The sequence below is a fragment of the Podarcis gaigeae genome, assembly GCF_964106915.1.
Source record: "Podarcis gaigeae genome assembly, chromosome: 7".
NCBI classification, from domain to species: domain Eukaryota; kingdom Metazoa; phylum Chordata; class Lepidosauria; order Squamata; family Lacertidae; genus Podarcis; species Podarcis gaigeae.
The window spans coordinates 90,026,365-90,052,905 of record NC_139683.1 but is presented as its reverse complement, the minus strand read 5'-3'; the positions used below and the strand labels follow the sequence as shown (position 1 = coordinate 90,052,905).

General features: G+C 45.5%; 1 protein-coding gene across 1 annotated transcript; it reads right to left on the bottom strand.

The window, feature by feature from the left end:
* Positions 1–8,701: 8,701 nt before the first annotated feature.
* PAX1 (paired box 1) lies at positions 8,702–22,319 on the bottom strand. Its single transcript, XM_083749536.1, has 5 exons — positions 21,936–22,319; positions 20,568–21,210; positions 17,521–17,666; positions 16,534–16,756; positions 8,702–8,933 (listed from the first exon to the last, which is right to left on the bottom strand). The coding sequence occupies exons 1-5, from the start codon at positions 22,116–22,118 to the stop codon at positions 8,830–8,832; spliced, it is 1,299 nt and encodes a 432-aa protein (XP_083605662.1). The 5' UTR covers positions 22,119–22,319; the 3' UTR covers positions 8,702–8,829.
* Between the last annotated feature and the right edge of the window lie 4,222 nt (positions 22,320–26,541).

The following is a 26,541-nucleotide window of genomic DNA, read 5'->3' as shown; positions in this document are numbered from 1 at the left end:
CCCACCACATATGGTAAAACGTACCTTCTTTTTCTTTACATTTCCAACATTTGTTGCACGTCTTATACATTTTTGACAGTTTTACCGGTGTGATGTACCATCTATAAAACATTTTCATGACATTTCCTTTAAGTACTGTGCATGCAGTAAATCTTAAATTCTCTTTCTTTCCACAGTCTTTCCCAGTCCTCAAACTGAATATTATATCCGAAATCTCTGGCCCATTGTATCATTACCGATTTAACTTCCTCATCTTTGGTATTCCATTCCAACAATATTTTATACATTTTTGACAAGATTTTACAGTTATTATTTATCACCTCTGTCTGAAACTTTGAGTCTTTTTCAACATACCCCCTTTCTTTAATATCTTTTTTAAACATTTCATTTACCTGGAAATAGTGCAACCAATCATATACATGTTCTTTAACTTGTTCATATGGTTTTAATTTCCATTTTCCTCCTTCTTTAATTATCATTTCGCCGTATGTAATCCATTTACCCTTCATATTTACTTTCTTTACACTCATAACCTCTAACGGTGATAACCAGTGTGGAACTTTCGGTTCTAATAGGTTTTTATACCTCTCCCATATTTCAATCAATGAACTCCGGAATATGTGGTTCCCAAAACCTTTATGTACTTTCTTCTTTTAAGCCCATAGATACGCGTGCCATCCAAATCTGTTATCAAAAGCTTCTAAGTCTAGTAGTTCTTTATTTTCTAATTTTATCCACTCTCTCAACCAGCAAAGACATGCTGCTTCATAATATAGTTTCAGATCTGGCAGGGCGAAGCCTCCTCTTTCCTTTGCATCTGTTAATAATTTAAATTTAATTCTCGGCTTCTTGCCCTGCCAGATATATCTTGAAAGCACTCTTTGCCACTCTCTAAAGATTGCTACCCCCTTTAATATGAGGATAGTTTGAAATAAAAATAACATTTTTGGAAGGACACTCATTTTTATCATAGATATTCTACCCCAAAACGATAATTTCATTCTTCCCCACACTTCCAGGTCCCTCTTTATTCCGTTCCAAACCGGTATGTAATTATTTTGAAACAAATCAAACAAATCGCGGAGATGAAAGCCTTAAAAGGTCAAAGGCAGCATTCCACAGTAAAAGTGCCTTTCCCCAAACCATCCAAAATCCCAGAACTGGAAGTGATAAAGATGCAGCCCAATTTCTCCAAAGTGCATACATTTTTTATAAATGCATTTTAAGAGCACATTTTAAAAAAATGAAAACAGCAACTGCTAGGAAGGACTAACAATTTTTGAGATCACAGTAATTTATCTTTTTACAAAATGTTTTACCCGTCTTTCTCCTGCTCCGGCCATAATGAAAATTGTTCCTTTGTAATGTTCCTGTTTGCACTGGGAGGAAATCAACCACTGACAACAAGGAAGTGATATTTCAGTAGCATTATTCATTTAAATATCATCATCAATAATCATTGATAGTACTATCCCCCATGAATTTTTCTAATATCCCTTTACAGGCATCTACAGTGGTGACCATCAGTAAATTCCATATATTAATTACATGTTGTGTGAAGAAGTACTTCTTGTTGTGTGCCTTGGATGTACCAATTGGGTGATTGTGAATTCTACCAGGGTTAAGGTTTTTTGGGGGGGGGGAGAGGACATGTGTGTATCTACTTTCTGCAGACCATGCATAATGTCATTAATTGTATCATGTTCCCCTTAGTGGGTTTTTCCCCCTTCAAAACTAAAAAGCCTTGCCTCCTATAAAGAAGTGTTTAGATTTGCCCTTCCCCACTACGACTCCCTGAACAGCTGAACAGCACAGATGCCAATTATCTAACAGGCACTTCTGTGTACACGAGTACCAGGGTCATGGCAATAGCCCCAGGTCCCATCTAGATCAAATATTGATGATACAAGTTTACCCTGCCACTCATGCTCCAAGTTCATGCACATCTTAACTTCAAATAATACCCCCGTCTGTCAATAATATGTCTGAATTCTAAACAACAGTCATTGCCTCTATTCACAGACCAGAAATTATTGCCTTGCAAACATTCAAGCCAGTATGAATGCAAACTAGGCTTAGCATCCAAGAGTGAAGTCATTTCACTCCTCCCTCAACTCGGAGTCTTTTTCAGCATTTATAATCTGCATAGCCACAGAGGCAGACCTTCGTCTCTCATCTTTCATTCCCTATGTCCCCATGTACTATCATCACCTCTCATTTTATAGGTATCACATTTTCTATAATTAGCATACTGAACTTTGCTAAATATCATGGGCCACATCACATGACTCCACTTTGATTTACTGAGAATCTGGCACAATAGAAACATGCATCCACATCTTGAGCAAAAGGCACTCGGTGCTTTAAGGGAAGATTTTCTCTTGCATAGTGAAAACCTTTCCTCTGTATTGGTGTGGGGTTTTTTGGGTGGCACATCTGAACATGTTACTTATTTAAAACAAAACTCGTGGTGGCAGCTGTGCTGGCCAGTTTCCAGTAAATTGGTCAGGATTAGCCATCTTCCTGAGAGCAGTTTTACTAGAAGGAAAGTGTGAAAAATTGTAGTGAAGCTGACAACATCTTATGTTTATGTGAATTTAGATCATAGGAGCCAATTCCTAGGGTCTGAGGTCCCTTCAACCTCCACCCCATAAAATATTGGGGGCCCCCCAAAGTTCCCATTCAAATGCTGTGTGTGTGCTGTGTCATGTGATTGGTGATGTGGGATGGGGCATACCTGGGGCCCCCAATATTTTATTCAAGTTGGCATCCCTGACTCAGGTTGTAACATTCTCCTCTGATTCTCACATGAATCAGAAAGGGAGGGTGAGTTTTTATGTCAGGGAAGGGTGGGCTGGTGGATTCTTTTAGTTAATTCTGATAAAGTGTTTAGTATGACCTATTCCATACTGTGGAAGCACCAAATGTGTGTTAAAATAAAAAGGACTGCTGAGCAACCACTTCAGGAAGAAATGACTGAGCGTGGAGAAGCAAGGAGGAGGCGACACTTAATCCTTTCCATAGTCACTATTTCCCTTCTGCAAATCCCCCTCAGCTCCCTTGGCAGACTTTCCTCTCCCTACAGCAGGCCTGTGTTTGCAGAAACCCAAAGAGGGAGAGCAGCTTGAGAGTGAGGAATGGGAGGTGCTTCTCTGCTCATCATTGCCCCTCTCAGTGTGGCTATCCAAGTAAAAGCAGAACAGCCACATGAAAGTTGTGATTAACGCAGGTATGAACCCTGACATATTCCGATAGGCACACTAACAACATTTTAGTTGAAATAAAACAAAAAAATTCCTTCCAGTAGCACCTTAGAGACCAACTAAGTTTGTTATTGGTATGAGCTTTCGTGTGCATGCACACTTCAGGTAAACTGGTCTCTAAGGTGCTACTGAAATGATTTTTTTTGTTTGTTTCAAAATTTTAATAAGGCATCCACAGAAAACAAAGAAGGGGGGAGGACTTGTCAGAGTCTAGTAGTGTGTTTTTCTTCTGTGTTAACTGGAAATGCCAGGGGTTGAGCCAAGGACTGTCTGCTAAACTGCGACTCCTCTCCCTTATCTTTTTTCCTGACATTCTGGCCGCCCTTGTTTTCTTTTCTCTACCATTTTAGCAAGCCTCCTCCAGAGGGTTTTGTAGTCGGACGGAACACATTGTTATCGGTTACGATTTTGGACAGAATTGAAAGCAAATATTAGGTGGGGAGCACAATAATTTCTCTCAATCCACAGACATTTCATGAAAAGGGAGTCTTGACCACAAAGTATAAATTAATTCCTAACACAATATAAAGCAAACACTACACACAGAGGGAATAATGTCCCGATGGGAAATGTGATTATCCTGAAAGAAGGTACAGAAACAGCCACTGATGTACTGGTGCCAGTTGAGTTTGCGAAATTGAAAATAAAAATGGTTGGCTGGGTGATGTACTATGATAGTCATTAGTATGAAATCCTCTTTTTAAAAAGGACTTAGGTGACATTTGCCTGTAAGTGTAAATTCTCATGGGCATTACAGCTTGATGCTAATCTGCTACTTGTGAATGCAGAGTAAAATGTTGTATGCGCAGGGCACATGTTATATTGGTCACATTACATTGGTCACAAGTCACTTGACATAAAACTTTTTTTCCAGTTTCCAGTAAACATTACTATAAGTTTGATGCTTAACTCCTGAAACATTTGCTCTTTATGTATATTGCCTTTTTAGAGAAAATGCTTAACCATGTTACAGATAAATTCTTGAGGTTGCAAAACTGTTACATTGGTCACATATTTTAAAACACAATGAAAATAAAACATACAAACTACTTCTGGCATACTTCTTGGTTCTTTTTGTTGGGAAGATCAAGCCAGCTAACAAAAAAATGGTTTAATGTCAACTGGAGTTAAATAATATTAGGTAAAACAAAAAATATTATATAAAGGAGCCTACAAATGCTATGTTGGTCACCAGAGAATTACCTGTAATCAGTTGAAGAATGTGTCTGCTCAATCTGCTGTCCACTGCTGTGAAGAAGCATCTTCCGGGCTGCTGCTTCCCCTTGTTAGGGAACTTTCTCTTTAAACCAGACGGAGCTGTTCTTGGAAAAGTAGGAGACATGGGCCATGCCAGAGTGAGGGGGTGCAGGCTACCTCCCTGCCCCTCCCCCACCATCCTGATCGGTAACAGTGGTTCTGCAGTCAAGAGGCCAGGTCCCTGGTTCTTCCCCTCCCCAATTACCACTCATGCCTCAGGCAGCGAAATGTGTTAAGCTGGTCATAGCTCCCTGTTATTCTCAACAGTTGGGGACTGTAGATACACAGCAACATTTTGCGCCAGATTGTCATCTGTAATTCTGCAGTTCATCTCTGTAGCTGTTACCACAATTCAGTGTTGGGTTCCAAACCACTTTATGACAGCTTAGAGTCAAGTGATTGCTCACCATAGGCACCAAATGATAAAACGCATCAATGGCAGCAACAGGCAAAATTTATCCCTCTGGGATTTTTCCAGACTTCCTCTGAAAAACATTGTTAGCTAGCTTGTTAGCATTTATTCAACATTTACAAGAAGTATTTCAAGTGGTGTATACTGAGCTGAAAAAAGACAGATTATCAATTCCTCATTTTAGTAGCCATTATTTGACAACTGCTGTTTTCCCATCTGGACATAACTGACAGCCATGACTAGAATTTATTCTCCACTGGTTTTAAAAGCAAATTGTGTTCCAACTTGTAGCTATTATTTTATTTTATTTAATCATTAAAATATTTCTTCCTCTCAGCCAAACTCTCCAGAGATCATGATATGAGCTGGTTTATAAGCACTGTAAAAAAATATTTTTTTACTGAAAATAGAATTAAAGTTATATGTAGTAAAAAGACTGCATTGACACTAGCAATAAGATCAACAATAATATGCTTTGGAGAATTAAAAGGTCCTCAAATGGCACTTAAAAGCACTAGAATGGGCATGTGACAAATTGACACAGGTAGGGGATTCCAAAGATAAGGCAGAGTAAGCCCTCAAAGGCAGGGATGCTCTGAGCTGGGCTTTTTAATGATTGGGCAGTGTACCTGAGGCACAGGCAGGAAGAATAAGCTTAGATATCTCCCCACTAGCCTCAGCAATGCCACAGAGTAAATTTCTAAGTCTTTGAAAGTGGAAGGGCATCTAGCAATAGCTAAATTTGGAGAATTCATTGTAGACGGGCACCTAGTAACAGGACATTACTCAAAAGATGGGAGGTTGGACACCTCCAAGGTTCCACTACCTCCAGATAAGAATTTTCCCTTTGGAAGTATTGGGTCCTACAGCTGTTTTGAGAAAACTGACACCATGGGAAGCGGTAACTGTAATATCAGAGACAGCAGGAACATCAACCAAACATTATGAAATATTCTAGGAAGAAGGTGGGGAGAGATCATGGAATTATTAGATCAGAACAAAAATGCAACATGACTTCACCATTGGTTACATATAATACTATTGGTGGAGACAAGCTTCAGCCTCCTGCTTCTCACTTCTCATTTTGAAAATATTCACTTGCCCCAGGAACACCCACAGGGTCTTTTTAAAGAGAGGCACAGGGGGCAGTTGCTCCAGGCTTCACATATGAGGGGGCCTCACATCTGGAGGGGCCACATCAACGCTGGCAGTACTGCGTTGTTTTTCCAACTCTTTTCTTTTAGAATCCCACTAATTTGAACAGTGGGGGGGTCATAAACCAAACTCTACTGTCTTCTCATCCTGACAGCATGAGCAAGATGTTTGCAGGCACAGACCGTGCTCATAGTAGTAACCAGCCCAGCCTTGGTTGGGTTTTTTATTATTATTACAATTATATCCCACCTTTTCCCTCCAAGAAACCCAAAGCAGCTTACACAATACCCCCTCTTCTCCCTTTTATCTTCACAACAACCTTGTGGAGTAGGCTAGCGTGAGAGTCAGTAATTGGCCCACTACGTCACCCAGTGAGTTTCATGGCCAAGTTGGGACTGGAACCTGGATTTTCTGAGACCAGCACACTGTAGGGACCTCCCATAAACAACAGGGTCCTCAGTGCAGTGCCTAAAGGAAACAGGGAGCTCACAGAGACCTACTAACCTGCCTTCTGGGTCTCTGCTCCCTTCATTGCCCCATTATAAATAATAATGCCCACTGGCCAGGCTTGCTGGCCCTCAAGAGAACATCTGACCTAAAAGTGGGTCCAAAAATATTGAAGACTATGGCCTAGCTCTTATCAAGAAGTACTAAAATCAACTAATATTTTAACATTTTGTATAGCTAATGTGCCGTGCAGTGCTATTTTTCTGGAAAAAGAGGTGCTGGAGCTCACCCTGAACTTCTCCCTTGTTCTCTTAGATTGGCCATGGTGCCCACCTGGGAGGTGCTGGAGTTGAGCTCTGTTGAGTTCCAGCTGGAAAAAAGCCCTGGTGCCATGGTATGTCACATTTGACAGTTACAAGCTTGAAGTTTTATATTTGATTACTGCCATGATAAATCACAAGCTATCAATAAGTGTACAGAGCTCAGCTTCTGAAGTAAAATTACATCTTCAACATTCAGATTTTGAGTTTCACATTTTGATAGATCAAATTTTAACCTCAAGCAACTGTCAAATATTTGAATACTTTTTTCAGCTGTAAAAGGTCACAGTAGGGCTTTCCCCCATGAGGGGGTTATCTCATAGAATCAGAGTTGGAACAACCCATAGGATCATCTAGTCCAGGGGTCTGCAACCCGCGGCTCCGGAGCCGCATGTGGCTCTTTTACACCTTTGCCGCGGCTCCGGGGCGGATACTAGCGAGGGGAGGAGGCGCATTGTGCGCCCTGACACTCCCCACTGTGACGGGCGCTGTACTGGCTGTGATGTCGCATGGGGGCGGTGCGTGCGTTAGTCACGCACTGTCCCGACGTCACCTTCCCACCCGCTGTCAGATCGCGGCTCTGGAGATATATTTGTTTTAAATGTCACAATGGTTTTGCGGCTCCCAGTTTTTTTTCTTCTTCGGAAATGGGTCCAAGTGGCTCTTTTTGTCTTAAAGGTTGCAGACCCCTGATCTAGTCCAATACCCTGCAATGCAGGAATATACAGCTGACACTTACAGGACAGGATCGAACCTGCAACCTTGGCGTTGTCGGCCCCACACTTTAACCAACTGAGCTACCCAGTGTGAAATCAACTGGGCTTGCTGCCAAGTAAACATGGTTAGGATTGTGCTGCTAAGAAGGTCTTCATGAGAAACAGAAGACCAGAGAATGGAATGAAGTCGCAAACAGAAGTTTTTGTCCATCTTTTATTTGTTTGCTATAAAAATATAAAATCAGAGAAGATCAATACACACTTGTCCTTTTACACTAGGGGTTAGAGGCATGTATACACTGGCAAAAATAGGGCTTTCACAGCATAGAGTCAATGGGACAGTGGGGGGGGGGGTAGAAAGCCTTGGAGAAGAGAGGGGAACCTATGTGCTGCATCCGCAAGCCCAGAGCAAGGTTTCTCTTGCCACCCCATGTTTTGAGAACATGCCTTTTTGCTCACATTGCCAGTACCAAAACGCATCACAATTAAATTAAAACAGAAGAAGGGATGGAATGCTCCTTCAAAAAGGATATAGACCCACCTTTGTTCATTTTGCCTATCTTTTGATGAGGAAGATTGTAAAAGACACAAACTGGGGATACTGTTCTTTTTTGTTTGTGAGAATGCATTTCTCAAATATAGGGAATTATTTTTCAATGATTCATTTTTGTCCAAAAGAAAAAGTGCTACAATGACACTTTGAGGCCAGACCCATCCGAAGGAAAAAGCGAGTCCTGCTGTGAGGTGAAGTCAGAGTTGCAGAGTTGGCCAGCCGGACTACGAAGCAGTAAACTTTGGGTACTAAAACCCATAAAACTGTCTTTTATTTTGAATCAGATGTCTTGGGAAAAGATCGGTTGCCCTTTAGAATTTTTTTATTTTCCTCATCTCAGTTGGGCATTTGAATGTCTGCAGCCAGTGACCAATAATGTTTTCTTGGGGATTCCCCCTTGCCCTCAGGGGTATAAATCCAATGGTGTGTGCCTTCATCGGAGACTCACAGAAAAGCATTTGTGGTTGGTTGGGTTTCGCCCATAAACCCCTCTCCTTGGGCTCAATACCCTCACCCCAGCCACCCAGCCCGCCAAGGAGCTCTGGTCTGCGATCCAGTCAGGTTGGGGCCCCCAGCCTTCTCAATGGCCACAGCTTCTCCTCTCCTCAAAGCTCGCTTTGCAGGGGGGTGGGGAAGCGTTGCTCAGGCTCTTCGCCCCCTCCAAGCTGCCTTCGCCTCAGACGCCATTTCCCGCCTCTTTCTCCTTCTAGGATGAGGAGGCTGGGGGGGCAGAAAGGCCATGGACGGTGGCTGCCAGGGAGTCTGCTGAGGTTTTGCCCCCAGGGCCGGAGGCTTGTTTTCTGTCCACAGCTGCAAGACAAGGGGGACGGGTTCTTGTTATTGTTATTGTTATCATTACCACCACCCCTGCCTTTCTCCCTGACAGGGACTCATGGTGACTTACAGATAAAAAATAAGAGCAGTTGGAAACATAGGGGGGAAACGATCATTAAAAACAATTTGACCTTGATAGAATTAGAACACACACACTTCTATATATTCTAGTAAAACCATACAAATAATTACAGAACAGTAAAAATAGTATGGCACAGTAGTATACTATAGTATGGCAGCCCTTCCATTAAAAAAGATAAAGAAGTGTGTGTAGCAAGTTGTGTCAGCAGCAGAGGCACAAAGGTGTGCTCAGAGATCACACCCATGTTTCCTATAAAATTAATTAATTAATTAAGGCCCCAAATCCAGCTGTAGTTAATTATAACCCGACATCTGTACCTCAGGGAGGTGGTAAACTCTTCAGACGGCAAAAGGCCCTTCACCTCATGGAAGGCCCTGCCATGCAAATCGATTCCAAGCACATGGAAAACTAGATATTACAAAGAAGGGCTCCAGCCTTTCCCCTGCTTTCCTATTTGTGGGAAACTTTTGGGTTTTTTTTCTTTTTCTTTTCTTGGATGAGGAAACGTTCTTTCCAATATGCCACATGTAGTGGTACCACCCAGGCACACGTTTGCTGCCTCAGAATTAGGCCTTTAATCACATTAAAAGCCAGGACTAAAGGGCACCATCCATTATCTTCCATGGAATTTAGTTACAACTTCTTTTTTTTAGCTGGGTGGGACTATAAGGACTGAACAGAGTAGCATAGGTATATCTTGGGTTGCTTCACACTTTGTGGTTTTAAGGGATATTTGAGAAAATGTTTCCATTTACCCAATAAAGCTAACCTTTGAATGTGACAGAGGGTTTGCATATGTATTGCGGAAAGATGTTTGGCTAGGATGGCTAAGGCTTCTCTAGGGTATGTAAGTACACATTTCCTGCTGCATAATGTGTGAAACAATTATATGCACACTGTCTGCATTTACAGTGCACACACATACATGGGAAAGCGTGTCCCAGTCAGAGTTGCCAGGCAGGCATACATAGGTGTTGAGTTATGTTATGACTGTTATGTACACTTGGTACTTACAGTAGCTGCTGTGTGAAGTGGGAACAGACAGTGGCAGGGAAATTTCTGCCATGGAGACAGTGGACAGTTTTTCTCTTCCTTCTAGAACAACCATCAGTCCACAACCTAGCAATTTTCATAACACTGGTTACTCAGAATCCCTGTAAAATTATTTTCTTTTCACTGTGGGGAATCAGAGCAAATGCTCTCCTTTGGCAAACTTCAGCAAAGGAGCCAATGAATTAAAATAATTGGGTCTTCTTCAAATAACAGTAGAGTGGACTATATATATTTTCAAAAGGAGTCCTTTCACACGTGTCACTTGATCTCCCGTCACCTCATTGCACAGGGCTTGCTATCTAGAACTGTCAGCTGGCTGTGTGATTTGCCTCCACTGAAAAGTTATGTGAGCTGATATGAAACCTCTTTTGCTTCTATGATCTGTGGCAAGTCATTCACACATGGAAGTCATCACTTGACTGCAGCTAATGAACATGCATGTGTGAACATGATTAAAGAGTATTCTGTTACACCTGACAATCCCAAAACACCAAGGCATATCTTAAACATGGAAATATCAGGGACCTGTGGTTTGGAACACGCTATCATACAAGCACACTGCTCCCGCTCATTAGAAAAGAATGTGCACAGAAAAACTTGTCCCTGTAGCAACACCCACAACATCACATAGAAAATTGTACAATCTCTTTTCTCAAAACAGGCCTCATATCACACCCATTAACCATCTCCTTCTCATACATACCCAAAAGAAAGCGTTAAATGGATGTAACTAAATTTGTTCACATTCGTACTACTGTCTGATTCCTCTTCCCTTTCTTGTCTCTCCCCACTCCCATGTGTGTCTTTCATTGGCATTTGCTTGCTAAATGGGTAGGAACCAGTCTTTGACTCTGTAAAATGCTTATTTATAAGTATTTAATATATGATTTTTAAAAAAACAACCACCACCAAAGGTAGATTGGAAGGAGGAAGAGGCAAGGTGCAATATGAGCAACAACAACAACAAACCCTTTGACATGCAATCTAATTCTATGTTCCTAAACTGGGTCCATTATTCTGCATTCTGCAGATGGATCCCTTCACTCAGCAACACAATAAAAAGAGAAGCAGATGCTTTCAGGGGAGCTGCAATAAATCCAGCACTTGAAACCTGGCCTACTTTTGGCAGAGGATAAGAAGTACCCAGGATACCCTACACACCTGTGCTTAAAACCTTCTGTACCTTTGCATAGCCATTTTCTAAATGCATTTACTTGGAATTAAGGTCTGCTCACTTTATGGGAACCAGATTGCTTCCAAGTAATTTTGTTTAAGACTGCAGCTGCCCACTGCTTGCACTCCCCTCCCCAAATTAGAAGTAAATATTTAATTAGTATTAGAAGTGCTATTGATCTCAGTGCTTAAATGTGCTAGAAACATAAACCACAATGAAAACTTACAAACAAATAGTTTAAGGTGGTGATATGCCTTAACACAATGATAAACTGAACTGAAATAAGATAATGTGAACATATTCTTGTGCCTGTTGTTTTAAATGTGTGTGTTTTAAAAAATCAACTCTTGTGCAACAACCCTACCCCCAAATACGAAGCACTTTTTGTTTCAACAAAAATCCCCAGAACTAAAACTCACATGTGGAAACAACTTAGTGGTTCTCAAACTTTTATCTCTGGGCCACACTTTCAGAATAAAAATTTGCTTTTGCCACACCGAATTTTTTTATTGATAAGAAATACATATGAAAATCAAAAGAAACAACTCCTAGCAGCACCTAGAACACAACTAGTTTATAATATGATCATGGGGAATCCATAAAGTATAAAACACAAATCCTTCCCAAATAGAATTATAAACAAGCCTCCTACAGATGTACCTTAAGTATACATGCAAACTCAATATGAGGAATGAGCTTGCTTTTGTCAGGTAATCTCATTTATCTAGGTATAGTTTGAGACAAACTCTCATCTTTTCATCAACACAAAGAAACCTTTCCCTTTTCTGATCTTTCATATTTGTGGGAGTTGAAATCCCTGTTCACAACAATATGTCACGGAGAACTATAGAAGAATAGCCAGTGTTCTTGCTCTCATGTTGAAAATGTATATATTCAAATCATGCAAATTAAAAATAAAAATGACACTCTACTATACTGCACTGAAAAGTTTAACTGTTTCTTTGATTGTCTCTGAATCTTCTTGCCACACTTGCTATCCTCTCCTGCCACACCCCTGGAGAACCACCGCAGAAGCCAGTGGAACAGCCCTGACGAGACAGCTCTTCCGCAGCGGCGCTAGAAGCCTCTTGCGCTGTACTCATCTTACGCAGGAGAGGTTCCCTGCGGGTCTAGACGGGGTTCTGCCTCAGGCACCTGTACAGCTGGGCTGGGTCGCGGGTTTTAGCACCAGGAGGTCACGCTGAACTCCACTCCGAGCCGCTTCGGTCCCCGCAGCCTCTTCTTTTCCCAAGCGCGTTTCTTATTTCCGGTTCGGTAAGTGAGGGAGGGGGGGGGGAAAGGCAGGTGGGGAGTCAAGGAAGAGCGGAGGATACACGACCCCCTCCCACGGCGCTCTAATCATCGGGCGCAACCTGCTCCTTATACTGATTGGGACGGAGCAGGGTTTGAACAAGAGTTTGCTGCTGACACGTGTACCGTGGGCGATTAGAGTCCAAGTGCCCCCAAAGATAGTTAGGACTGGGGCACTCTGGCTTAAATGATTTGTGGGTGTCAGGCTGGCAAGGACAGAGGCAGCTTGACTCCAGCTTCGAAACTAATCAGAAAGTGACTTTATTTCTGTAATTAAAAGCAAAACAAAAAACCGGTGAGCCAAGAGGCTGCATAGGTTTTAGAACCTGCATTTCATACCGAAGTGCACCAATTCCCCCTTGCATGTTCCCAGTTGGAATTCTCAGACTTTGGCCGCAGCAACTTTGAAAATAAATAGTAAGAGCGACAACAGCTTATGCTGTGCTTAGAGCGTCTAGAGCGCTTCACGTCTTTCATCCTTACCTGTAAGGTAAATCACGGTCACCCCCAAATTCCAGAGGGGAGAGGGGGTGAGGGTGGGGCAAATGCAGCTTGCTTTAGGCAATAGAATGAGTTCGTGGTATAGGCGAGATTTAAACCAGAAGTGGCGATTCCATTACCAAACTATAGCAGCAGTCGTGCCTTGTAAAGGTTGCATCTCAGAGACACAGACTTTGGCTGGACTTCCTGGGCTCCTCGCCACCTGCCGCATTTAAAAAGAAGAGGGGAGCCGCGTCTGTTCCGTAGGCATTGACTCCAACTTTTGCCGAGAGTAAAGAAGTACTAACGGGGCATAAGACAAGAAACTCTGAAAAGAAACCATCTGTCTAGGGGCCACGTAAGAAAACAACCGCCTCAGGTCTAAGACATTCAAAAAGGTAGTCTCGACTCTGTTTAGCAGAAAATATCGGTTTAGCCACTGCGATAGAGGCCGGTTTTGTTAAAGGACAGTCAAAGGCTAAGAGGGCGCGCCTGTTTCTCATTAGGCAGCGTAGAACAGTAACACCACAATCCTAAACCCACGGATTCCAGTGTTTAGGATCGCAGCCTAACACTGCATGTTCAGCAAAAGGAAAGCAGAAACGCCGGGTTCCACCGTAAAATACACTCTTGTGTTTTTCTTTTTTTTAATTCACGCTTTTATTAGAGACAAGAAAGAAAGGACTTGGGGGAGGTAACAGTTCTTCTAAAATACTTGATTCCCGCTAGTTTGTGAAACATGGTGCATTTGGAAAGACCAGACGAATCTGGCCACTATATGTGCCATGAAATATCCCTAAAGGTAAAGGTACCCCTGACCTGAAGGTACAGTCGCCGACGACTCTGAGGTGGCGGCGCTCCTCTGGCTTTACTGGCCGAGGGAGCCAGGGTTTGTCCGCAGCAGTTTTTCAGGGTCATGTGGCCAGCATGACTAAGCCGCTTCTGGTGAACCAGAGCAGCGCACGGAAACGCCGTTTACCTTCCCGCCGGAGCGGGACCTATTTATCTACTTGCACTTTGACGCGCTTTTGAACTGCTAGGTGGGCAGGAGCAGGGACCGAGCAAAGGGCGCTCACCCCATTGCGGGGATTGGAACCGCCAACCTTCTGATCGGCAAGTCCTAGGCTCTGTGGTTTAACCCACAGCGCCACCCATAAATGGACAACAATTCACTTGAGTATGGCTCGATTTCCGACGGATCATTCGGTCATACATTTAAAAAGGCTGAAACAACTGGTATCTTTTGGATGAGGATTCAACATAGCTCAGTCCAAATCAACAGCAATTTTGTTGTTGGTTTCAGTGCATGTGAACTGGACCAACTGACTAGAAATTCGCTGGGGGGGGGTGTGGCTCAGTATTATTTACAGTCCAGTCCTAATCACATCTATTCAAAAGTTAATATCGGAGTAGGATCCAATTCCCAGTAAGCGTTTTATTCTTAAAGTTAGATAGTGCACCAGAAAATTGGGGAGTAAGAAAACGAACCGGTGTCTAAAATATAAGCCATTTTGTTGTATTTGCAGATTTTAAAATCAAGTCTTGCAATGAATAGGTTAATTAATTAAAACTTCTTAGTTTATTTAAAAGAGAAAGAGAGAGAGAACAATTAGACTTACTTAAACCTATAACGCCTCCTGTAATGCTTCTCTTTATTGCTTCAGAAAACGGATTTGCTCCCTATCAAGATTTATGGTCAACTGCTTCCATAAAATGATTACCTATGGTACTGAAATTATTATTTCTCTCAAATAAAATTAATCTCTGTCACGTCTCTGCGTGGAAGTGTGCGCTCTGGCTCATAGTATATTCCTGACCCATTTATTTTTTGTTCCATCGCCTGCAAGAAAAATATGCAAATACTACTTTCACTCAAAGGATGATTACTAAAACCCTGGATGGTTTTCCCAGAACTGCTCATTTTATTTTATTTTATGAACTGACACCTAAAGAGAGAGGAGGGGGAAAGGAAGGCGTATTTTTCGAGTTCAGAGGTATTTCTTACTTTCTGTTTGACTGGCAGGCTTTGTAAAATATCTGAATTACTATATAAAAGTAAGTTTGGAAACGTCTACGTGGTCTACTGAGGAGGGAGCTGTAGGGTTTTATTTTTAAAAACTTTCATTTTTGGTGGGCTCTTTCCTGACCTTTTCCTGAAACAAATGTCAGAACATCACAGAACAAAACTGCCTTTTTGTCTACCGTCTTAAGATTCATACCAGGAAGTAAGTCTCATTGAATTCAGTGGTGCTGAGCTCTGAGTAAACGTGCTTAGGTTCTTACCAGGCAAGTCCCAGTGATTGCAATAGGGGTCTTAACTGAATGAGCATTATTACTAGTGCATACTTTTGACACAGTCATGTTCTAAGTTAGTAAGGATACGCTGTCACAAAAATTTACAAAGGAAAATGCAGAAAATCCGAACTCTGCCCTCGCTCAGAAAATTATCACCACTTCCCTTCTTTATTTTAACGTTTTAAAACATCTAACCCTTCCCGGCCACTTTCACGCACGCATGACGCACCAGTTTAGCGTCGTCAATCATTGTCAATAATTGCGCCAGGCTTAAATGGCGCCCACTTCGAGCTAATGCTGGGAAAAGGGACCACACACAGTTAGTGACTGCGCACAATGGATCATAAGGAAAATAAAAGGTACAGCTATAGGAAAGGCGCTGGAATAGCTTTGTACCGGGGCGAAGGGATGCAAGGGGAAAGAAAATATTTTGGCAGGATGGAGATTCTTTTCCCACCCGGAAAGCACCCCCGCCCGATGATTTAGCTCCTACAGATGCCTGAAGAGACACGGCAGCCCGAGGCAGACTCAAGAGCGGGTCTCTCTCTAGCGAGGACAGCAGTGACAGGCAGGAAACCCCCGAGGTCTCTTTTTCTCGCTCCTCCACGTGACCCAGCCTCGAGTCTCTCCCCGTGACATTTCCTACCGATTCGAGGTGTGTGTGTGCTTTGGCCTTAACTATCCCCCACCCGCATCCCTTTTGACTGTGCAGGAAATTATTCCTTTCCACGGCACCTACTAATTCTTCCCTCTCCGCCTTCGGCAAAATAGGTTCGTTGACCTGGTCGCCAGCTCGGTGGCTGGAGACGCTTCCTTAAGGAAACTGGCCAGCAAAGAATGGGAAGAGAGTAGCCAGGTCAGAGCCAGGCAAGGAGGCAGCTGCCCTTGAACCAGGCAGCCCAGGTTACATGAACAGATTCCGGTTGGAGACGCGCGCAGCCCCGATCTTCCGTGGAAATAAATCCCACTGTTTTCCATGGGGTTTCCCACCCACCAGCTGAGTGTGTGTTGGGGTTACAATGCGGTGTTTCTCAAATGTGGGTCCCAGCTGTTATTGGACTGCAACTCCCACCACCCCTAGCTAGCAGGACCAGCCAGAGGACAGGTGCCCCTGTTCCCTCAGCTGCCTTTCTCCCACCACCGCGCAGGCAAGCCGTGGGCCGCCCTTCCCCTTTCCCTACCTTCTCGGGTGGGATGCTTGAAGGCCGCTGTGGGAGCCGGGTCTCCCCCGTATATGGCCACGCCGGGCCCGTGGTGATGAGCCAAGGGGTTGCCTGGCGTCTGCCAGGGATGATGCGCCGGACTTAGGTAGCTTCCTCCCGGCCCGCCGTAGACTGCTTGGTTTGAAGACGGGTAGGCGCAAGGGGACAGGAAGGTACTGACAGCTGAGAGCCCGGGAGGCGGCTGAGAACAATAGAAAGAGAAAACAGTAGATGGCGGCGCCTACGAAAAGACAGGATTCTAAACATTGTCTTGGAAGTAAATTAAAATGGATTAGCAATGCCGTTCACTTCCAAGTAAGCGACAGGAAACTGCAACGAGTCTAAAGGGTGCAAAAACACCTGCACAAAAAGAGAGATAAGCTCTATTCTCCCTATTTAATGAGGACGCGCATCTCGTTCTGGAATCCTCCCTTCCTTAAGCGCAGAAAGTAGGACAAGTGCGCTTTTCAAAGAAGTGTTTGCTCCCGCGAAATTTACATAACTAAACGTAGGTAACTTCACCTATGTGCAAAATGTGTGTTGCTGTAGGGGTTTTTCTAAACGAATAGTAAGATTTTTAAAAGAAAATAAATACTGTGGTGACCAGATCTGAGTAGAAAGTGTCAAAAGTTTTCTGTGCCTAAAGCAAGGAAATAAAGTAAACTAGAAATGCAAATTTACCATGTGAGGCAAAGAAAGGGTTATAAAGTCAGATGGCTTTTAAACAGGGGTGGGGGTGGGGGTGTTTTCAGACTCTCTTTTTAATACCTGCTTACAGCATTTTCGGTCATAGATATCGTGTATTTTCCAGAGATCCACAGATCTTACATGAGTAAACGCACAACTGAACATTGTCATTCTGCCCATCGCGCAGGAAGGGATGATCGTCTTCGTGCTTACTTTTTTAGCTTCTTCCCCCACCCAGCCCGTCTCTGGCATTGAATTCCCGGCTGGCCGTGCTGTTACCTGGGGGTATTTAATGTCTGCTTCCGCTGCTGATTTGTCAAGCGCGCCGACACCTTGTCCGGCAGCAGGGAAGGTGGTCCTGTTCACACTGGACCAGTCTTCTAGTTTGGGAGGGTAGGCAGAGCCATCTGTCCCAGCCAGAGCGCCTGGGATGGGAAAGAAATAGATTGGGGAAAATATTAACTCTCAGGACAGATGAGCTGTACCCTCCGAGCAGGCTGGCTCGGGGAAGTGTCCCCGGGGGAAAGGACCGAGGAAGATCCCAAACGTCGTTTGATTCAGTTCTCAGTCTTTCCTGTGCCAGTAAAGGATTATTCCAGACTTCTTTTTATTTCGCCCCTAACTGTAGTGCAACAGCCTCGTAAAAGAAGCTAACAACAAACGCAATCCAGATTTATTTATGAAGCGCTCGTTCCCAGCATCGCCGCTGCAGCCTCTGTTTGGGTGGGAAGTGCTTCGAGAATAAATTCTGGCGGACTGGGGAGGCCAGGGGAGCTGAGCTGTCGGAAGACACGGGGGGCTCTCGGTGTTTTACAGGCAAGCTGCTCAACCGATCGGCTCTGAACGTCGCGTAAAACGCAAGGTTACAAACGAGGGTGATCCGAAGGGGAAACATATAGAAGAAATTGCGAGCCTTAAATTGCAAACAGCTTTTGCCAACATTTCATTTGAAACATATCTTCCACCTCCATGCCTATTCCATTTACACGGACCGGTTTTTGGCTCCCTTATCCTTCAGGAGGCCCATTTCAGATTGTGGGATGGGGCGGGGGGAGTTGTTCAGTGAGCAGGACAAGGTTCAGCAATTTCCTACTGCCTGCTCTTCAGTACATTCAATGTTAAATTGGGGGAACATATATTTTTAAAGCATTTGGGACTCCTTGCTTTATAGTTCAGTTCAGTAGAACTGTTACCGACTCAGGAGAAGCGGGCACCTCCTTAAGAGTAAAAGGATTTGTGTCTTTGGAATGCGTTACCTGGCGCATAGAGACCCATTAATTATATGGGGCTGAAACCAGATAGAGGTGCTCCTGAATACCTATAGTTTGAAACAGGGAGTGGGTGGGATGCCTCTTTCCTCCCCCCCCCTTTTTCAAAAAAAGCAACCTGTAAATGCACTTGAAAGATGAATTATTCCATTAAGAACGAATAACTTCTATACGTCTGTGACTGGCTGGATTTTATATCCACAAAGTGGAACATTCTCTCCCACATAAAGTCTTAACCTTTTTTAAAAAACAAGTGAGAGAACACGGTTTCCTCGTAATGAAACGTAGTAACAAATCGTAGAAGAGAACCAGAGCCTAAAAATACAATATTCCAAATAATTTGCTGCCTCTTCCTTCTAACAAGGAGTCTGTGGGTCGTTTGGATCTCCTGAAGTTCTAGAAAATAAGTAAACTCTCAGCGAGAAGCGCTGGAATAAATCAACCAGGCTTTCTCAACCGGAAGGCGAGTGAACATTTTAGGAGGAAGGGGGAGAAAAACCCCTCTCCCACATTTGATATTTGAAAAAAAAAGGTAATCACGAAACGAACTTGCTGGGTCCATTTTTTCTTTTCTTTTCTCCTAAATAAAAAAGGAAGGGGAACAGTATAAGGGCTCCGAGCTTGCGGTTGGCAATCTATCATCGCTACGAAAATATTTTCCACATTTTTTCATAAGAAGTTCAAGATGTCCGGGCCCTCTTTGCAACAACAGCCGGAGTTCTGTCTGCTGAATTCTGGCCCTCCCGGTTCTTGCAGCAGCGGCTTCCAGGGCGCCTCTGGGCTTCCAGTAACGAGGTGCAGGAGATATTACCATGTGGCGCGTTGAGACGTGGGAGCATCTCATTCAAATCCCGGCTCAGCTATGAAAAAGACCCTCGAGCAAATCGCTAGCAGCTCTCAGCACAAAGCAAGGATAGGCGACTTCTGTACTGGAGAGAGCGGGGGGGGGAGAGTATATTTTGCCACATCCAGGGGTGTCATTTAGAAAGGTCAGAGGAGAACCCAGGAGTGCTATACATGGCTTTCGACAGAGTGACAGATGGGAGTCATGCCAAAGGCACAAAACCTTTTGCTTATCCCAGGACAAATAAAAACAAAACCTGTCTGACCCGTGTTGAGAAACCTGCTATAAGTCTTGGTAAGGCTTGTAAATACGCTGCCTTCTTTGTCACGAAGGTCTTGAATATATTCAAACCGGGATCTTTAAGGGTTGCTGAGACACTGTCTCCCTCACCAGCTTCATACACTTCACAGCGAAATGGCGCCACAACTACTCTGCCAAAGGTGGCGGGCCGTGCAAGCTACCCTAAGGGCCTCGCAGGACACCTGCTCCCTAAGTGCGAAGAAGAACTAACATTGACTGCTGTACAGTTCTCTCTGCTTTCTTCGGGAAACAAGCTTGTTTCCAGCACGCCCTCACTCTGATCCAAGTTTGGAGAAGCTTCGCGGGGACCCGATCAAATTGCTGCATATAGACCCCTCTGGCTTCCACGACCTTCAGCTGCCCATCACAGCTCTAAACTGCCTCAGGAGATTGTGATGAAGAGCCACAAGATCAGAATGGGCATCCATTGTTGTATACTAAATCTGCAATCCTATGTACACCTTATTTTTGGGGGGGGAAAGTGTAAAAACCCCATTGAACTCACTGGGACTTGTTTGTTTGTTTTTAAGTCCAGACTCAAAACGATGAAATTAAATAAAATAATAGTTCAAAAGCATGACTGGAGAAACTTTTTCTTTGGTTGGAGGCTTCTCTCTCCCTCCCCCCTTCACTTTTTGCATGCACACACCCTCAACAGTTTTTGCATTTACAAAAACCAACAACCCCTTAAGCACAATTGCTTAGTCTTTAAATAGGCCCTACATTTACTGAACTGTCCGCCTTTCCCTCCCTCTGTTGCCTCTCCCAAGTCCAGTTTTACACTGTAGTGTCTTCGGGGCAGCAAACGATCTTTGTCGCCCTTCAAGAAGCTCCATGCGCCCCGATGGAGAGTAACGACAGCTCCGCCGCGCCCGGTGCAAGAATGCATCCCCTCCCCACCCCGACCCACTCACCGCTCTGCTCCATGAAGGTGCGGATGCCCAGGATGTTGCTGACGGAGTGAGCCGACGGCCAGGAGCGCGGGAGGCTGACGTGGGCGGCGGAGACGGGCGCTCCGGGGTGGCTGCCCATCTTGGTGCCGGCGGATGGCGCAGCGCCGGGGTAAGGATACTGATAGATGTGGTTGTAGGGCAGGGTGGGCTGTGGGGCAGGTTGCTTGCAGCCGCCACTGCCTGCGTCGTAGGCTCCTCCGGGCTGCGAAAGGTTGCCGATCTTGTTCCTCAGGATCCTGCTGATGGAGCTCACCGAAGGCACGTTGTACTTGTCGCAGACGCCGTCAGCCAGCAGCCGGTCGCGGATCTCCCACGCGAAGATGCCCGGGTCGCCCTGCTTGTAGTCTCGGATGTGCTTCACGACGTTGGGCGTGGTGACCCTGGGCTTGCTCCCGCCGATGGCGCCGGGGAGGATGGAGCCGGTCTCGTTGTAGCGCGCCAGGATCTTGCTCACGCAGCCGTGCGAGACGCGCAACTGCCGGCTGATGTCGCACGGCCGGATGCCCAGCTGCGCCAGCTCCACGATCCGCAAGCGAATGGCGTTGGGCAGCGGCCTCCCGTTGACAAAGACGCCGCCCAGCTGGTTCACTTCGCCGTACGTTTGCTCTAGAGGCAACCGGGGAGGAGGCAGGGGAAGAGAGGAGGGGAGAAAGCGCTAAATTCTTGCCATTGTGGCCACGGATGGAGGAGAGCTGCCTCTTGGGACTTAGCTGAGGGAGCAGCACCCTCTTCTAAAAATAAAATGTGGTATTTTAATTGTTCCAGGCAAAGTTATCCTGGGCAACGATCACTTACTCCTTCAGCATCAGGAAATGGAATCCCCTCCTCATTCCACGCGGAAGGAAAGGCATTTCTTTTATAACGAAACGTCTCTGAACGCGAAAGCTTAAGACCGACTAAAATATTTCAGGGTGCAAGTGCTGGAACTCCCTGCCACCACTTTTTTTAAAAAAAGAGGAATGGAGACATCTACATATAGGAGAGGAGCAGTCGAGGGCTTAATGGAGGGTATTGGCCATTATAGCAAATCAGAACCTCCGAATGCAGGGGCAATCTACCACGGACTAGCAGACGCACTCGATGCTGAGGGAGGAGCCGGATTTCCAGAGACGTCTGGCTGAGGCCGGCGGGAAGTAGCCTGCCGGCCAGGATGGAAGGGGGCCGGCCGGGAGCCAGCGGCGCTGCGGCGCGGCCGCTTCCTAAGCCCAAAGCGGCGGCCTGGGGAGAAAGGCGGCTCCTGGCTCTCTAGGCGAAAGCGCTCCTGTCTCGCCCAAACCTCCCCGCAAGCCGCGCGGCAGCCGCTGCCCTCCGTCCCTCCTGCCCACTTACCCATGGCCCGCTAGGAGAGGCGCCCGTCGATCCGCGGCCTCTGCCTGTCCGTCCCGGCGCCGGGAAGCGGGTGCATCGAGCGCCAGCCTCGCGGGGCCCCTCTCCACGCCCGCGCCCCCGGCCAAGCTGGAGCAGAGGCCGGGGCAGCCCACACGCCGCCCTCCCAGCTGCGCTGCTCCGCATCCGACGTCGAGAGGGGGCCACTGAACCCGCAGCTCCGGCCCGGCTCAACTTGACGTGTCTCCCACGCCAATCTCCGGGCTGGCGTCGGAGGTGCCGGCGCGGCTTTGGCCGCTCATTGGCTCCCGTCGGGTGTTCTTGGCCCGGTTGGGGAGGCCCGGCGAGGTGCGGCGGGCAGGGCTTGCCTGAGTTCCGCCCCGGCCGGAGCGCCCCCCCCCCCCCTGCAAGTCGAGCCGGAGCAGACCCAGGCCGGACTTTAAGCGGCCCAGGCAGCGGGGTGCGCCTTCAACCCAAGCCGCCCCCCCGCCCCTCCATCTCCCGCCGCCAGACGACCCCCCCAAAACAGCCCTGGAGGCGGTAGAGAGTGGGTGGCGCCCTCTTTTGAGTCACCATATATATTTTCCCCAATCAGGTGATCGCTGTCCTCTGGGTTCCTGTTGGACAAGAGGGCCCGATCTTTTTGGAGGACAAAAAATAATTTCGCCTCGGTTGGGCTAGAATGACCTCCGCCAAGGCAGCGAGGTGGGTGAGGTCAGGTGGATCGCCTGCCGCTTGCAAATGTGCCCAGGTGGGCAGGGGTGGTCTCAGCAGAGATGCGGCGCGATCCTGCCCAGTTTGCGCGAAAGTCAATCTGCTTATGTTGAGGGCTGGGCGGGGAGCTTGTTACTTTCAGTGACGACACATCAAACTAAGCATATTTATTTCCAAGTAAATATGTATACACTCGAGTTGCACGACCCATTGGATCCGCTTCCTTTCGAGTAAGGAGGCAAAGGCCGTGTTTCCCTAAGTAATTCACCACTGGTTTCCAGCTAAGCAGCTAGTCAAAGATTGCGGTTGTGTCCTATTCTCCTATTCTATTAAAGCAAGCAAGCAAGCAAGTATGTAACCCAGGGAAGGAAGCCCCACAGGTAGGGCCGGGTGTGGCATTGCTCTCACTGTTGGAAAGGCGAGATTTTCCTCCCCACCATGTTGCCTATTTTTAACATACCAGGATCTTGTCATGTTCCTCGGAAGCAGATTTTTTAAAAACTCAACTTTCTTCTCAGAAATTATCATCATCATCATCATCATCATTATTTTCAGAACAGTTTCCCCTTTGTGACATACAGGAACTAGATAAATCGGAACTTAAATCGGAGTAAGCCCCAAAAATTTCATTGCGATCGTCATCCAAGTAATTGCGCTTAGAAAAGAGTGAAACGAATATATATATTTAAAAATATACCGATTTTGAAAGATTATATGTCATCTAAAAAGCTGAGAAAGACAAATCATGTCGCTTTATTCTATCAATGTGCAAAATCCAACGCTGGATCTGTACGCGATTTCTTGCTTTTTCTAACAAACATAGAAAGAATCCGGGTGTACTAAATGTATTTTTGGAAAGCTTTTTGCACGTTTTAAAATTACTGTACTCCTGTTAACTCATTGATCAGGATAAATTTAGGACAGTATCCCGCAACTTGGAATTATAGGAGGTTTCCTGTTATGTTAATTGGCGTTGCTGCTTTAATTCACTCCGTTTAGGACCTTGTCGCAGTCCTCCAGAGTGAAACACCTTGCAGGAACCTGCCGGAGCCTCGCGAAGTCTGACAGCTTCTCCCGATGGCGGTCATTTGCTTCGTTTGACTTTGTGTAAATGTTTATGCAGGCTGTGGCATGCTAGCCTTGCCCCGCATTAACCGATAGCAAGGTGCAGCCTATTGCATGTCCCATTCATTTCGGTGCGAGAAGTTAATCCTCTTCCGTTGAAATCAGTGGGGCTTAAAAGTGCTTAATTAACTTGGGCAGGAGCAGCATTGTAAACACATGCTAATTGTCTGGACGTCAAAACAGAAAAAAGGCAGAAAAGGTTTAACCAGAATTAAAGGACAAAGTGATTGTTGCTCCTGTTTATTCGTCGCTGTTTTATGCACGAAAACACCCCGATCCTATTTGGTATCTGAAGAAGTGTGCATGCACACGAAAGCTCATACCAAGAACTGACTTAGTTGGTCTTTAAGGTGCTACTGGAAGGAATTTTTTTTGTTTTGACTATGGCAGACCAACACGGCTACCTATCTGTAACCCCGATCCTAGTACAGCACTCATTAAGCACGATCTAGCCAAAGTTATACTCTTTTGATTCTAATGGGAGACCGTTAAGCAAATGCTTAAAATGCTTCGCAGCCGAAATCAACGGAGCTGAAAGATAAGAGGCATTGGTTTCAAGGGAATTTGTTTGTGCTTAATTGGTCGCAGCGCTAGAGAACCGAGGTCTCCGGCCAGTGCACACTTAAGAGAGAGCAGGAACCATGAAGCAGGGGAGCTTACATGTGAGTAAACATGAATAGGATTGCACTGTAACTTCGCAACGTGATCTCAGACTGGAAAGACCCTTCTCGGTTGTGGCAAGAAATCGGGCAGCCGCTTCATTTCTCCCAAGTGTAACCATAATGCACAGCCTCACATACTTTGTAAAAAATGCAAACACACACACACAGAGAGAGAGAGAGAGAGCAATGTCTTTATTTTCCTCCCTTCCTTCTTAAAAAACGTATAAAACGCTTCCTCCTCTTTTTGCACTATGAAGGCTCCGAGGTGCACAATTAAGAGGAATGAAAATGACGCAAGAGGTTCCTCAGGAATTCGTGAACCGCCTTGAGTACTGGTTCTAGGAGAAAGGAGCGATAACAACAACAACAACGAAGCGATCTACTCCAGGATATATATATATATATATATATATATATATATATATATATATATATATAAAAGATCCCATTGTGTAGAGCGTGACTTTCTCTAAGATAAGTATGTTTCCAGCCTGAAAGACGTTCCTCTGTTCCCTTCAGAAAGCGCCGGTGCGGAGTACTCCCCATGCATGTTTTCTCGAAAGTAAAGACTAATGCTTTCAATTGAGATCACTTCCTGTGCAATGTGCATAATTTCAGAGCCCTAGTGCGGATTGGACATCCCTTGGTAGCTATCAGACCGTGGGCGTTCATTGCTGGCTGGTAGGTAGCCTGAGGATCCGAAACCCTTTGAAATTCAGCTCTAACAGCCTGATTTTATTATATACATCCTTGCACAGAACGGAGTTTCTCTGCATTCAAAGAGTGCACAGGATTTGCAACCTCAGGACACAGTCCCGTGCATGTATAGGATTGCACATGCAATGATGTGATCTTGGGTATTGCTTGGCAGATCCCTATGACAACTCGCCATCTTTGCTGGCAGTCTACGGGCACAATTCCCAGGACACTCTCCTCGCGCGCGACCCGCTGGAATAGATGAGGCGACCTCAGGAGAGCCCCGCCCCTTTTCTCCCGTCCCGGGCGGTAAGCAGGCAGCCAATGTTCACATGTCAAGCGTTTTTATAATGGATACCGCTTTTTCTTCCCGCAAAGGCTCACAGATGGAAAAGATCAGGACAGGGGCAGATAATAGCCTTTCCCTGACCCTGACCCTGATCTTTTACCTTGACTAGCTGGTCCGAAATAGCATCGTTAGCTGGCAAGCAACATATATTTATATGTCAATTAGTAGGGAAAAGGGTAATAAATAACTGAAGAAAATGACCGACACTCCATCGGAGTTTCAAAATATACCGAGAAAGGCATGTTCATGGAGCAGTAAAAGGAACGTGCGTAACGTTGATTAAGCACAATGTAGGATTAATGTGGAAAAGGCATAAAGGACAAGATCCACCGAGAAGTTGTCTAGCAGAAAAATCGGGTGGCAGCTGCGGCAGTGGCCTGAGGCAGCTTTTCTTCGTTTCAGCTCCGCAGGATACTGCCCAGCGCCTTGAGCGCTTGAACGCGTGGGCCGTAATAAAATCTTTTAGTTTTGCTAGCCAGTGCCGTGCAGTGTTGGACTCTGGAGAACTGGATTCAAATCGTCGGCCAGTTCTGTCTCGAGCACTGAATTGTGCCAATCTGTAAAGGCTGTGTTCGGGATAAGAAGGTTCTCAATGGCGACTAGTCCTGACGCTACACGTGTTCTCCCTACACAGTCGGAGGCAGCAACGCTTCTGGATACCAGCTGCTGGGGAGCGCAGGAGCTAGAGCGTTTCTCTTGCGCACGAATCCCGCTTGTGTGGCTTCCCACCATAGGCATCCGGTTGGCCACCGTGAGAACGGGATGCTGGACTAGACGGGCCATTGGCCTGATCCAGCAGACTCCTCTTCTTGTGTTCTTAAAATAGGACGCACCGAGAGGTCACGAACCTCCCGGGGACCCGCAGGGCTTTTGGTGGCTTGTGACCAGAAGTCCGGCCTTTGCGCAAGAAATTTGAAAGTAATCCGGATTATTTCCCCATAGCCGCAAAAGATCTAGACCCCAGATCTGAAAACCCCGCCCACCACTTCAAGACCTGGGCATTCCGACTTTGAAGGATACTTCTAGGGCCTTACAAATCAGATGGATTTGATGCATTTTGGAT

Excerpts from the sequence above, each read along its gene's own strand:
- PAX1 (XM_083749536.1), bottom strand. The coding sequence starts at position 22,118 with ATGCGGAGCAGCGCAGCTGGGAGGGCGGCGTGTGGGCTGCCCCGGCCT. Across the intron at positions 21,211-21,935 it reads CCTCTCCTAGCGGGCCATGG|CAAACGTACGGCGAAGTGAA; the intron begins GTAAGTGGGCAG and ends TTGCCTCTAGAG. Across the intron at positions 16,757-17,520 it reads CAGACATTAAATACCCCCAG|CCGCCTCCCGGGCTCTCAGC; the intron begins GTAACAGCACGG and ends TATTGTTCTCAG.